Here is a 14071-nt window from a genome sequence, read left to right as displayed (position 1 = left end):
CCCAAATCTCAATTTTTGCATTAAAAGCTCTTGCAGCAGGGACCTAAGAATTCTTTATCATTACCATGAAGTCAAAATTCCCATTGATTTTAATGAAGCAGAATTTCATATTTAAATTTTGGAAAATTCCAAAACAGGACTTGGTGGTTTTTATGTAAAAGATCCAAGTATATTTTAGTATTCCAGTTTTCCCCAAGCTATTCTCAGAAATTCTGCTGAGCAATATCTAATGCAACTCTTTAATCAGAAATCTTTCTGTAGAGATTAGCAAAGAAAGGAAATAATGGATCAAGCTTAGCCTGGAAACAGATTTACATTCTTAACAATGGAGTCAATATAGTGTGACTCCATAATACATTCCACGTGGATAAAGGTCAAGAAAAAAGCATTAGGGTGGTTTGGAAAACATATGCAATGGAAATGTCAGAATTGCACTATATGTATGTATAACTTTGGTTGTGGTTGCCTGTACTGAACGGTGTTTTTGTTTTTGTTTTCAATTTATCCCGATTGAAGTTCGCCATCATCACCTACTTCTGGCAAGCTTCAATGGAAACCATCTGACGCAGATGACTCGATTCTGCCGAAAAGTAAATTGAACACCCATGATGGGATGAAGATTCTTGGCAGTGTGGGGACTCCACACCACAACCGTCCCAAGATGAAAGATGAAGACTCAGATAAAATACTACGCCAGCTGCTGGGGAAAGAAATCTCTGAAAATGTCTGCATGCAAGAAAAGCTGTCCCTGGAATTTCAGGATGTCCATGCCTCCAAGAGTACAAAGAAGCTTCCCCCGGAAAAAAAGGAGTTGAAGTTAGCAAGATTGAAGCATCTCATGCAGCGATCTCTCAGTGAGTCTGATACAGATTCAAATAACTCAGAGGATCAGAAGAATACGCCCGTGAATAGAGTGGACAAGCCAAGGCCACAGCCCATAGTAGAAAACATTGAAAGCACCGAGAATTTGCATCTGATGATTAAGAGGCACACTTTATCATCTGGGCGCCGGTTCCCTTTTGGGATGAGAGCCTCAAAATCTTTGGATGGCAACAGCCCTTCTCCCACTTCGGAAAGTAGTGATCCTGATAATGAGTCCCAGTACCAGACTGGGACTATATCTCAGAGCCAGGCCATGGGAGATACCTGCCAGCCGAGCTCTGATGCCACCACGACTCACAAAGTCGCCACAAGTCCCAAGAGTGCCCTCAAATCTCCATCTTCCAAGCGCAGAACTGCCCAGAATTTAAAACTCAGAGTGACCTTTGAGGAGCCTGTGGCACAGGAACAAACGGAGGCTGGTTTAAATGGGGAAAGGGACAAAGAGCGAAGTAAGGTCCTTCAGCGGCCTTCATCCAACGCCGAATCTGGAGACCAGCAGAAAAGGCCCTTTGGAACCTTCCGCTCCATAATGGAGACACTGAGCGGGAACCAGAACAATAATAATAACTATCAGACTTCAAGCCTAATCAAGACCTCATCACCCTTTACCTCATTAGGAAGGAAAGCCACAGATAGCAAGGGAAATTCAGCAACTTCTGCAAAAGGAAAAAATAAGCCAGTGAGTGATGAATGGGGCAGAGGGAATGTTTTTGTATGTTAATGAATGAAGAAGGCTAGAATGGTTTTCCCCCCCTCAACTGCGTTGAACAAATGTCAACACATCACCACTGGAAGGGCTTTAGGCAGGGAAGAGGTAATGTGGGCACATCTGGAAAGAGATAGTAAACTTACTAAAGGTGTCTGATAGAGATTTTCAGGGATCAGGTGCTATTTGTTCTGTGCAGCCAGTCTCTGCAAGCAAGACATGAGAGCCCTGAGGTGAAGTTGATCTCGTGTGGATTGTAGGGATAGTGTCAAAGCCCACGTGCTCTGCTATACACGTAAATAATGTTAGCTCAGAGTTCTCGTATGCCATTTTGTACTTAACTCTTTTGAGGAATATCTGAATTCAGAAAAAGAGCAGTTCCCATGCAAATACTTTCTAAAATACAAAAAAGTAGAAGACAAGGGGGATGTTGTTGTTGTTATTATTATTAAATTTTATATTCCATCCATCATCAAAAGGGCAGTTTACAACATAGAACACAGATGTCAATACATAACATGTTATCTATACAACATAAAAATCAAAACAGTGATATAAATATAATGGTTATAATAAAAAATACATAATAGAATACAGTTTCCCATAAAAGACAGATTCACAAAGCAGCTACAACATAAAAAAACAAGGGAGGAGAAAAATCAGCATCAATCTATGAATTGGATACATCCAAACATAGGAACAAAGCCAAACAATGAGATAAGAATCTATGAGAACATAAGTGCTTCTTTCTAAAACCATACAAGGATCCAAGCAAGGTGTTAAGTTCAGACCTCCTTAGCAAAATGCTTCACCTGGCAGCTATTATTATGTGGTTAAACTATTCATGCAGACTGCCTTACCACAGGTCTGGGGTCATTTCCTCCATGCCATTACAAACCTTTCTCTTTCAGCGTCTGTGCTGGAAAGGAGAAAATTGTCCTTTGCGAGCCGTGAGTCACTCTGCACAAAAGCCTCGCATGGAGTGCTTTAAGCTGGCCTCCCTCTGGTGGCTGTAAAGGAGCAAGACTCCACCTTTGCTCATGATAAGAGTGATGGCTGTGGAAATACTGGGCCTTGTGGAACTGGACAGTCGTGTTGGATTATTAGCTTCTGTTGATCTGAAGAAAGGCAGTGGTAGCACATGCCCAAACAGATTGATGTCTTGGGACTGGAAAAAAGTGAGCATAAGGCTGGGAACAAGTTACAACAAAGGGTTCTTAAGTACTTCTGTGCAGGAACACAGTGGTGTCCAAAGGCTGGTTAGATAGTGAGAATAAAGCAGATTAAAACAGGGCCCTGGAAGCAGAGTTTTATACAATAAACAAGAGGTTTGTATTTCAATGCATTATTCAAACAAGGGGTTAACATTTACAGAAAGGGAAATCCAAGTAAAGGCAGACAATTCAGTTTGCTTTTAGCTGTCCAGCACCAAAGATTTGAACCTAAAAATTATTGCTGCTGCTGTTATTGTTATTAATTCGCCACTTTAATTATAAAAGTGACCTAATGCAGCTTACGACGCAGTATAAACACTAAAACCAATTACAGCATACAACTAACAAAAAACCCTGAAAACACAGCTATACATATAAAAGGTTTTTTACAGAATCTGCCCCACTAAAAGAGGGCAGAAGTATTTGAAGTCCTTAAAATGAAGGGCCAAAGGTGCGGGTAAAGAGCAAAGTTTTTGCCAGGCACCGAAAATGAGTTCCAATAATGTTTAACTGAACTGGGTCATTTAAAAGGCAAGCTTCCTATTTCCTAGCCAAGCTCCCTTAATAAAGACTTGTGTTGAAAGAACACCTGTAGTGTTCTACAACGAAGTGTAACAAAAGAAGGTGAAATGTTATGTTTGTCCATAGTACTTTGCAGAATTCATACATGGAGACTGAACAACTGGGAAGAAATTCAAAAAGCGTCACTCACAGCCAGTGATGAAGAGTGGAAACATGTTTTTAACGTTTTACCCCCCCCCCCAAAAAAAGCTAAAGTCAGTGATGGATGAAAATTACATTTCCCCCTCATATTGTTCCATATTGTTTTGCTGGCACTCAATGCCTGTCTTCTTCCTGCCTCCTTTTACCCGTCACGTGGGTGGAGCACTCCCACTTGCCAAAATTTGCATGCTTTCAGATGGCACGTTCGGTCAGAAATGCGTAGTTTCATAACGCTTCACAGATGTGAGCTAGCGCCAAACCCTCTGTGCCATTTCCCTTTTACCTGAAGAGGCTTATGGGCACGATCGAAGGAGCTGCAGCCTTCCTTCTAGGGGAAAAGAATGCCTGCTATGAATGGCGGAAGCATCCTGTAGCTCCTAGAAGCCAATGGAAGCAGCTCTACCACATGCCAAGCCCTGCATAGGCATCTGAGATCCAGCGAGGAGCTAGATTGTGGCATGTGGGTTTCTCAAAGCTTCCGCTAATACACTGTGACTTTTAATCACTGCCTTTCTACTATGCATGTGAGGAGCTTGTTGCATGATCTTTCGACTGATTAATGCATTGCATTCCCCCCAGGCGCCCTACCCTGGCTGCATCAGTTTTTCCACTGGCATGCTGATTGAACGCCGCCTGTGTAACTATGCATGGTATGTGCTGATGCAGAGTGAAAATGTTGGCTTTCCTATTGCTGTGCTTTTTATTATTATTATCCCCTCATTGCATGTGCAGCTTATAATTGTTCGCAGCTTAAACTAATGAAACGATTGACGACAACTGTAAAAGAAAATGAAATTTTGATCTCCAAAAAAAGAAGAAGTAAACAAATCCCTGTTACAGTCCTTTGCTAATAACCATTGCTGAGCTCGTTTAATGTCTTCAGCACAAAGTAATGCATAAAAATCACTAGCGCTCATAAATCCAAAAATGCATTTTAGTTCGGCTTGGCATTACAGATTTTCTTGAATGAAAGTCAAACACCAAATGAGAATGGAAATTAAATTTCCTCTTAGGAGCAGGCCAAGTCAAACTCCACTTACGGTCAGAAGAGACAGTGCGCTCCAGTCTCCATTATCCCATCTCTTTCTCACACTTGATTTAGTTTACTAATTTAAATGTAGTGTCCGGTAAACCAAAACCAACGTATTTTTAACCCTTGCAGGAATAGAAACATGCCAGGTGGTATCCAGCTAAGTCATATTCAAGAGTAGACCCATTGATATTAATTGGTTTAAGTTACTTAAGACCACTGATTGTATTAGGTCTACTCTGAGTAGGACTAACACTGGATGATATTATTATTATTATTATTATTATTAGAATTTATATACCCCCCTATACCCGGGGGTCTCAGGGCTTCACAGAATTGGGATATCACCCAATGTTTCTAACACAGAAGTGCAGCTTTTGCTAAGCACTTGTCAGATGGGGTGGGATTAAGGTTTGGGTGTTTATATTTAACAATCAACTGGCAACTTTGTAATTAAGGGTGAATTCAAATATCTGCGTTAATGGGATTTTCCTTCCATAAAAAATATGAAAAATGAATATTGACCACAATAGTAATCATGCATCTCAAGTGCCTGCTTACCTATATCTTGTTCGTTTAAAGTTAACTGCCTTCACTTGTTTGGGATATTTTATTTCGCATGTAGAAATGCATATTGTGCTCTAGGGTCCAGTTCAGATCTGTGAACAAACCATGCAACCCTCATGCTTCCTCCTCCCATTCAAGTACAAAAGGAAGAGATTTAAAGTTTCCATTCCTAGTTTGGGGGGAAATCTGTGCTTTGTTGCCGTGTTTGAAGTCCACAGAAGATGGTTGGTTCAGACCACTGTTTGTTAACAGGCCCGAATATCCTGGCTTTTTAACAAACTGTGGTTTGACCACACCACTATTCTCCACGATACACCTGTACCAAATATCCTCTTCCCCACTTTCACAGGGCCTGCAGCTACCTGCACACATAACCATAAATCATAGTTTGATGTTGGTCTGAAATGGACCTCTGTCTCCAATCTTTCAAGTATCCAACATGGAAATATTTTAGGAGTGGAGGGCGGAGAATTCATGGCACTTTCAGAAACACACAACGTATATAATTTAATCGTTTCATTATCCAACTATGCTAGAACCGAATTCTGAGTTTGCATAAGCTCACATAAATTAAGTCAGACATTTGTACGCTGATTAAGAACTAGGTATTTGTGAGGAAATGGTGGATTTGTCATGCTTGGCAATGCGTGTGCTGTAACATCTATAAGTTTATTCTAGGCAAAACCTTGTAAACTTTAGGCCACCAAGCTTCTGCTTCTCTGTTATCATTTGATGAAATGGCTCAGGATGCAGATCGCAGCAGGAAAATCAAGCAATAGGCCTTGGAAGGGTGATAATTGGGTTGCACACACCCACTAATTAATTGGTTTCCCCAATTCTTGTCCATTGGAACACATATTTATCGGGACATTTTGGCACCGACTGTGGCAAAGCAGCAGGCCATGATAGGAGAAGACTAGTAATGAGGTTAAGAATTAAGTCCTTTTAGGCAGCTGGTTTCAATGGAAATCCCTTTATCAATATATAGTGCAGTCTTGGTGGTTAAAATGCTTCTCAGATCCATACAACAGACTTCAGACCCCCACTCTAGTATTAATCATTTGTTAAGTATGGATTCTGCATACATCATGGCTTTGGCTTTACAGCAGTTTCCCATGGGTAATTTAGTTTTGTCCTGGTAGCTGCCATATGTCCTGTATCCAGCGAACCACATCCAGCTACAGTTAAAAAGAATCACTTGCTAGAGCCATGTGGTAAATGTGTTAACTCTCTGTACACCAACCCAGGGACAAAATGTATCACATGTAAACGGCCACAGGGTTGTTGTTTTTAATCAGCCAGTGTTTCTTCTTGTATTTTTAAATTATTATTATATTTTGGCAACAGCGTTAAAATCTCAGCCACCTCCAAAAGCCCTGATTATTATTTGTTTCCTAATCAGCTACAGCTTGATGTTGGTAAAACAATTAACATTCCTTGGCGCCCTGTTAAAATTCACTAGATTTCTTTGTGCAAGCATACAATCTGTTTCATTTGCTCGGTACTTTTCTTCCCCTTTCTTTTTAAAAAATGCGGGCCCGTTTTTATCCCTGACAGTGCCAAGCAAATGTTTGCAATTACATTAGCCATGTATTGCCAGTGAAATATTTGCTTCCCATGGATTAAGTTATTGTGAAGCATGTAGTGCATTAAAGTGAGAACATATTTATCTTATCTGCAGGAATCACTCCAGTAACTCGTTCACATCGGTGGTAGTTTTCTCTGTCCCCACGAAAGCTATTTTATTACTAGGATTGTATTCAGATGACAAGAGATTTTTGTAAGCACCATACCATGGAAGACACATGGCGTTCAGATGTCTCTCCATGTTGCTCTCATACCCAAAGTATTTTGGGAAACTACAAAAGTCTAGACTTCTAGAAGTGAGTGGACAACAGAATGCATCTTGCAGTAGACATCTCCATTCAACAGAGTGCCATGGGAATCCTGCTTTTATTACCTGCAAATAAAATCAGTGCTTCAAGAGGTAGGGCGGAGAGGCTGGTTTGCGCGTAAACACACACACAACTAGAATCTGGCGTAGGACACAGTGTCAATAGACATTCCAACAGTGGAGCCAGAATCCAGCATCAGAGGCAACTGCCTTCCATTTTTTTTATTTCCCATAGAATGCAGTCGCAGCCTTTAGACATATACAGTATAGGAATCTTCCACTTTTATGGCAAAATTGAATGCAATGGGGACCGGGGCTCCCACTGGTGATCCCAATATCCAGCAGGAAGCAGGTTTTGCATCCTTCTCAGCTTTGTCTCAGATTGCAGCCTGCTCAGTTTGCCCTTTTAAAGTTCAATGGTGCCCAACGAGAGCCAAGTCTACTAGGGCAGTTCATCTGAAAATATCCTGGGTTTTCACAAAGGAAAAAGTAGGTGTTTGTCTGCTTTTTGACAGGGAACGTATTCAGTTCAAATAATAATAATCATGTCTCACCCTAACTTAACTCTGGGAACTTAAACCTTAGCAGAGAGTCATAGAGGAGATGTTATTTTCATCTGAATTCAGTGGAAATACTTCTATTTGCTTGGACACAAAAAAGGTCTCAACGTAGCTATTACGATCACAAATATGCTTGCAAATGTTATTCCATAACTGCGGTATGTGAGTGAGTTCACTGGTATGGTTTAGAATTGCAGCAAGCAAAACCTTTGGCAAGCAGCACACATCCAAGCAGTGATACCCTCTCTGTTTGGCTGGCTTAGGTCACCATGATGAATCAGCAACCGAAATACCACAATTTTTCTTAAATGTAGGATGGGCAATAACTGTGGTAACAGCAGTATTTTGTTGATGAAAGTCAGTTTTCTGTGGGTGATTTCTTCAAATTGAGCAAACCAGCCAGTAAAAGGTTCTGAGCAATTCTAACCCTTCAGCTGGGTGAAGTAGTACATTTTGGTTCTAATTTCCTTGGGCTCCACTCTAAGCAGATCAACATATTCCAGAGATTTTTTTTAAAATGTTTTTTGTAGAAAACTCTTACGCAGCTTCCAATAGTTTTAGGCACTTTTAAGGCACTTCTTTCTGACCTTTTGATCCCATTGTAGAGTTCTCCGATCCTCTGCTGGGTCTCTAATAATAGATTATTTTGTAGATAATAAATGCATACAAATGCAACAGTAAGCACCCAAAGTCATCCTGCTAAAGACCTCTGCTTGCACAATGGAACTTTCTCTTGCTCTTCTGTCCCTGATTCACCCCCCGACCCCCAACATTCAGTTCTGGGGGTTGCACCGACACTTTGGAGCCGATTTGGGGAGCTCACAGGGAGAAGAGGGAGAGAGGAAGTTCCACGGTCCCAGTGGAAGTCCTTGCACTAACAGGGCAACTCCACTGGATGCCACCCATATTGATTATTTATCTAACATGGGCGGTCCTCAGGGCAGCAACTCAAGGCACTGAGTTCTTCATTTAGCAGGTCTGGGTTTTTTAAATTTAAAGATAACAGCCTCAGGTGCGGCACAAAGATTGCATGAAGGATTGCTTAACCCTTTTCCTCGCTCTCTGGCCCATGGTCCTGGGGAAAACACATCCCTAAATTATTGTTCATACTGCAAAAAAGTCAGCATTAATGCTGGTTTTCAAAGAAAAAAACAGAGACATTAAATGCAGCCATGTGTCTAATGTATCTTTTCTTCTAACATATCCTTGACCCACTTTTATGCAAAATAATTTATAGGAGTCTACACCAGTGCTAACCTAATACCCCCAAAAAGAAAGGTATAACCATCAGTGACACACTAGTGAAGTAATATGTGGTACTATGCATATCATCCTATATATTTATTTGCTCGACTTGGAAATATAAAGACTGCTGGGTATGTATAGTAGTCCTTGGGATCAGGCAGCCCATGAGCCTGAGGCAGTGTTTCTCAACCTATGGGTCCCCAAATGTTGTTGGACTACAACTCCCATCATTCCTAGCCAGCATGACCAGTGGTCAGGAATGATGGGAGTTGTAGTCCAACAACATCTGGGACCCACAGGTTGAGGCATTTTTTAGAGGAGGGGTGAAGCCCTGATTTGTAATGCATGGTGGATTTGTTACATAATTTGAGCTCTGTAATGGTGGATTTTGCTTAATAGGAAATCCAGCCCCCTTTATGTGTTGCTGCCCGGCTGGTCATGACTGTGTCCAATGCCCAGCTGGCCAGCAAAGGGAATTCCCCAAGACCTGGACCCTGATTGGCCCATTTGAACCTGGCTACTGGCTGGGAGGTAACCCCCATGTTTGTGATGGCCAAGGCAAACTCCCTATTGTTCAGCGACCACGTAGGTCCGGCTGGCTGGGAAGGAGCCAGAAAGTGAAGGTCCAAAACTGACGCCCACCAGAGAAGCAGTGAGCTTCCATTCTGAATATGGAATAACTATTGTTATTTGGGAGAGGAAAGGAGAAGGGGACCATTGTCTGTACCCAAGACATATAGAAAGTCAGTGGTATTTCACAGATCCTGCACCCAAAGCCATATGTAGCTTTCAACTCTCAAGCCGTCTTGGTAAATGTCTTGCTATTCAGGATATAGGTTGACTTTTGCCAACCTGGTGTCCTCCATCCAGATGTCTAGGCAAAAACATCTGGATGGCACCAGGTAGGCAAGGGCTGATGGTTATTTTTATAATCTGGCTTAATTACAAATGTCTCTAAGCAGACAGTGATAGATGGGCTTTAAGAGCACAAATATACAAGACCTTGGTAGCTGGGAGCAGAGAGAATCATTAGAGCTCTTACTTAGGCTGACTGCTGCTATGGAAAATAATTTCCTGTTTACATTGACTTTGAAGAACAAAACAACTGCCATATGCAAGCACACACAGCCCTACTTTCTATTTAATACACAGAGCAGTTAGCACAGCTACTATTAAAAATAAGAAATACACAAACTGCATCTGGCTTTCTTTTATCATACCGATATATTTACATTTAATAGGAAAATATGGGCAGTTTATTGGGGAGGGAAAGGTTTGCTGGAGATTGTGCGATATTGCTGCATTTTCAGTACATCAATACGTTCCTTTCTGCTGAAGCAAATAAGCACATGTTGGAAGTTGTCTGCTATGGTACAGAGTCAATCTGACAGGTCCCTGTCCAAATTTACAGTTGTTCTGTGGTTTTAGGGGGGGTTGGGGGGGGACATCATAAAAGAGGCACAAATGTTGGAATCCATTTTTGAAATTCCCAAACAAAGGAGTTCAGACAAGCCTAAAATATTTCATTTCCTTCACTTCATAAAAGAGATATTAACGCCATTCAAAAGTAGTTGTAGCTGGATACATAGGATTAAATCTGTGTTCATAATCTTCACCTTAGTGTTTTTAAACAGGTTCTGTAAAAGGTTCACAAATCAAAGGCTGATTTTGACTAATCCAGTCTTTATGTTCTGCACATTCTGATATGGGAACTGAATCCATATTTTTACAATTAGCATGTGCACAAGGAGACCAAAAAAGTATGATAAATGACTATATATTATCAGCAGTTTGTTTTTATTATCTACACATGTGTGACAAAAAATTCTCATGCTCGGTTTTACTTCACCAGCGGAAGGTCTGGTTGCAATACAGTGCAATCCTAGGCATATCTTCTCAGAAGTGCCACTGAGTTCAGCGGAGGTTTACTCTCAGAAAAGTGGGTATAGGATTTCAACCTTGGTTGGTAATTTTGCATTTTATGACATGAAGAAAGGGGTCTTAGTTTAACTTCCAGGTTTGTTTTAACTTCTCACTTTTACACTTTGATCCCTAGCTGTTTTGATGGAAGTAAATTCTTCTTATAATAATCCACACACACACCCAATCAGGGTATTTCCTAGATGGCCAAAGAGTACAAATTTCACACATGTGATTTTCTTCTGTGTAACAGAGCATGCTTCTATATGTCTACTCAGAAGGAATTCCCATTGAGTTCAATGGGCTTTACTTACATGCAAACAGGGAATATGACCTTTTTGCCAGACTTGGGATTGTTTGCTAGGCATGGGATTAAAAGTTAGCACCAATAGTACATTATTGGTGGTGTCAGCCCATGAGATTGGAATTCCTTTTCAGTCATCTTCAAACAGCTGTGGCAGTTTAAGCCCAACTCATTTCAGAAGGGACTGTGTTGGCACTGCTGTTGAATTAAGGCAGTCCTTTCATGGTGAAATAAATCAAATTACTGGGCATCTTTTGAATGACCAGGGGTGATTTTTTTTGTTTTGTTTCTGTTTTTCCTTGCAGGCATAACAACATGAATAGGAAACTCCAGCGATCTTACAGCAAAGATTTTTCCGAAGAACCAGAGCTGCAAGAATTCTTCCTTTGACTCGCATCTCACGGGATCTCAGTCTTCCTCCAAACATGGCCCGAAATCTTCCCACTTGAAAACTTAACTATGAGACGTAACTTTCACCAGCAGAATAACAGACTCTTAGGATGCCTTAAATTTGTAGCAGCTAGACCATATAAAAAAATTAATATGTGTCTATGTCACTTGTTTGTAAGGTGTACTGTTTTAAGGCAAAGGTGAGCAAAAGCCATGATTTGGAAACATAGCAATGCAAAGAACCTCTGGAATGATCTTCTGACATCCATCATTTTGTGGCCATTACTTGTTGCATGGATATAATGTAACATGTCTTGTATTTCCTTTTCTCAGAACCTAACTGTGTCTGTAAAAATAAGGACTCTGATTAGCCAAATCCTCACTGAGCGCAGGACAAGCGCTCTTCCCAACCCCACCCCCGGCCACCCTCTTGTTGAACTATGTTTTGTCGCTATTTCTAATTTTTTGTATAAAAGAAAATAAACCAGTGTTAACCAAAACACAGTGTGAACATAACCAGATGTCACTTCTGCTTCATTTATTTATGTGATCCATTGTGACCCATTTCATTTGTTAGCAAATCCAATTATAAAACTTTTAAAGTATCAGAATGTGAGTCATTATTCGCAAAAAAACCAGACTTTATTTAGGGGATCTATCCCATTATAATTATGCGGGGTATTTTGATCCCAGCACTTGCCCTTTAAAAAACTTGATTTTTTTTAAAAAATAGGTGCATGTTGCTTTGCTTAAAGAATAGGTGCACATGCTAAGAGAAATATACACGTGTTGCAAAAATAATAATAATACCGGCAGGTTGCCAAAACCAGTGTGCACATTGCTTAATACACACATCCTCAAATAAAATTGGTAGGAAGCTTTGGCAGATACAGGATACTAGTGTGGTTAACCAACAGAGTCAAGGAGGAGCAATTTCTTCGTTTGGAAAACGAATCCAGGTGATCTGATCTGCAGCTTGATCATTATAATGAACAACAATAATACAACAAAGAGAAGAGTCTACACTTAGTCTTCCAGCTGCCATACATTCTTCAGAAATAAAAAGTCAGACATGCTTTCCGGTTATCTTGAGCGCTGACAGTTATCACCCAAATAACAAAGTAACCATCTCCAAACCATGTAACAAATTGAAGATTTGTGCTTTAGAAAGTGTGAAATAGATGGACAGAAAATTGTATGAATGTGACCATGATGTGGTTTAGGAAAGACAAGTGAAGAGTCAGTTCTGAACTGTTCATGAATGTTAAAACTGTTTACCCTTCCACAGCTATTCTACTGTAACAATGTGCTGCAGAGATGACAGCTCTGAAATTTGAGCAGCCCAAAGCTTTGCATGAAGATATGATGGAGAAGAGATGGGAAGAATAGTTGGAACCTGGGGAAATCTCTTTTTCATTTTTTTCCAAAACAACAGCAAAAACAAAACCCACCAATGCTACAAAATAATAGAGATATGGGAAAGGTACCGTTCTACAACCATTCTTCCAATCATTTAAGGAAGGTGAAATTCTTTCAATGACCTCGTGTCATTGATCAACTTTTCTACTGCTGTTAGTTTCTCTATAGTTGCAATATCCCCTAATTTAATATTTTTTGGTATCAACTATTTACAGGTTTGCTCTCAAGTACAAACAAAGCATGCAAGTACTGTATAGTATCTCATCTGTAATACAAGACCTGGATTGTCATTTTTCTGTCCATTTGGGTTTCTGTTGATATTCCTCTCCGAAACATGAAAAACTGCCTTGTGCCCAATAGAGGCCAGTAAGATAGCATAGAGTGAGATCGCCCTGCCCTCCTGGCTTTACAATGCCATGTGCGTTACCAAGAGGGACTTCTGGTGACCTTGCCCCTTGCCCTCTCAGTAACCCTGTCTATGCTGCCCTGCTAGCTACTGCTGCTTAGACCAAGACAGACATTGGTCCTATAGCTCAATGTTGTCTTCATTGGCTGGCAATGGTGTTCCAGGATTTCATGCCGGTTCTCTCGCAGCCCTACCTGCAAATGCCAGGAAATAACCTTTTGCACTGGGCCATGATTATACAAGTTTAAGAAATTTTAGACCACCTAACCAACATTTCTCAAGTGGCTTCCTTCTCTCTACTGTCCCTCCTGTGAGGACATGCTGTTAGTCTCAGTGTGGAGGGACGTGGGTGGCGCTGTGGTCTAAACCACTGAGCCTCTTGGGTTTGCCGATTGGAAGGTCGGTGGTTTGAATCCCCACAATGGAGTGAGCTCCCATCGCTCTGTCCCAGCTCCTGCCAACCTAGCAGTTCAAAAGCATGCTAATGCAAGTAGATAAATAGGTACCACTGCGGCAGGAAGGTAAACAGTGTTTCCACGAGCTCTGGTTTCTGTCACAGTGTTCTGTTGCACCAGAAGTGGTTTAGTCATGCTGGCCACATGACCCGGAAAGCTATCTGTGGACAAACGCTGGCTCCCTTGACCTGAAGCAGGAAGAGTACTGCAACCCCATAGTCGCCTTTGACTGGACTTAACCGTCCAGGAGTCCTTTACCTTTTACCTTTAGTCACAGTGTGCAGGATATTATTTTTTCATTTCATTTCCTAACCACTTTATATTGGGGGGGGGGGGTGTCTCAAAGTGGCTTGCAA

General features: G+C 41.0%; 1 protein-coding gene across 5 annotated transcripts in view; it reads left to right on the top strand.

Moving 5' to 3' along the window:
• Window positions 1-11951, top strand: part of SNCAIP (synuclein alpha interacting protein) — a 121014-nt gene extending 109063 nt beyond the window's left edge. For 4 of the 5 annotated variants that reach the window (XM_081213596.1, XM_081213595.1, XM_081213597.1 and 1 more), the window contains 3 exons: window positions 517-1561; window positions 4105-4175; window positions 11351-11951. In XM_081213596.1, coding sequence (XP_081069722.1) covers window positions 517-1561; window positions 4105-4175; window positions 11351-11435 — 1201 coding nt within the window. In that variant the 3' untranslated portion in view covers window positions 11436-11951. The remainder of the gene's footprint in view (window positions 1-516; window positions 1562-4104; window positions 4176-11350) is intronic. The other variant, XM_081213598.1, reaches the window with a different exon arrangement.
• Window positions 11952-14071: the final 2120 nt, after the last annotated feature.

The sequence above is a fragment of the Podarcis bocagei genome, assembly GCF_964188305.1.
Source record: "Podarcis bocagei genome assembly, chromosome: 11".
Taxonomy (NCBI): domain Eukaryota; kingdom Metazoa; phylum Chordata; class Lepidosauria; order Squamata; family Lacertidae; genus Podarcis; species Podarcis bocagei.
This window is presented reverse-complemented; position numbering and strand designations above follow the sequence as displayed.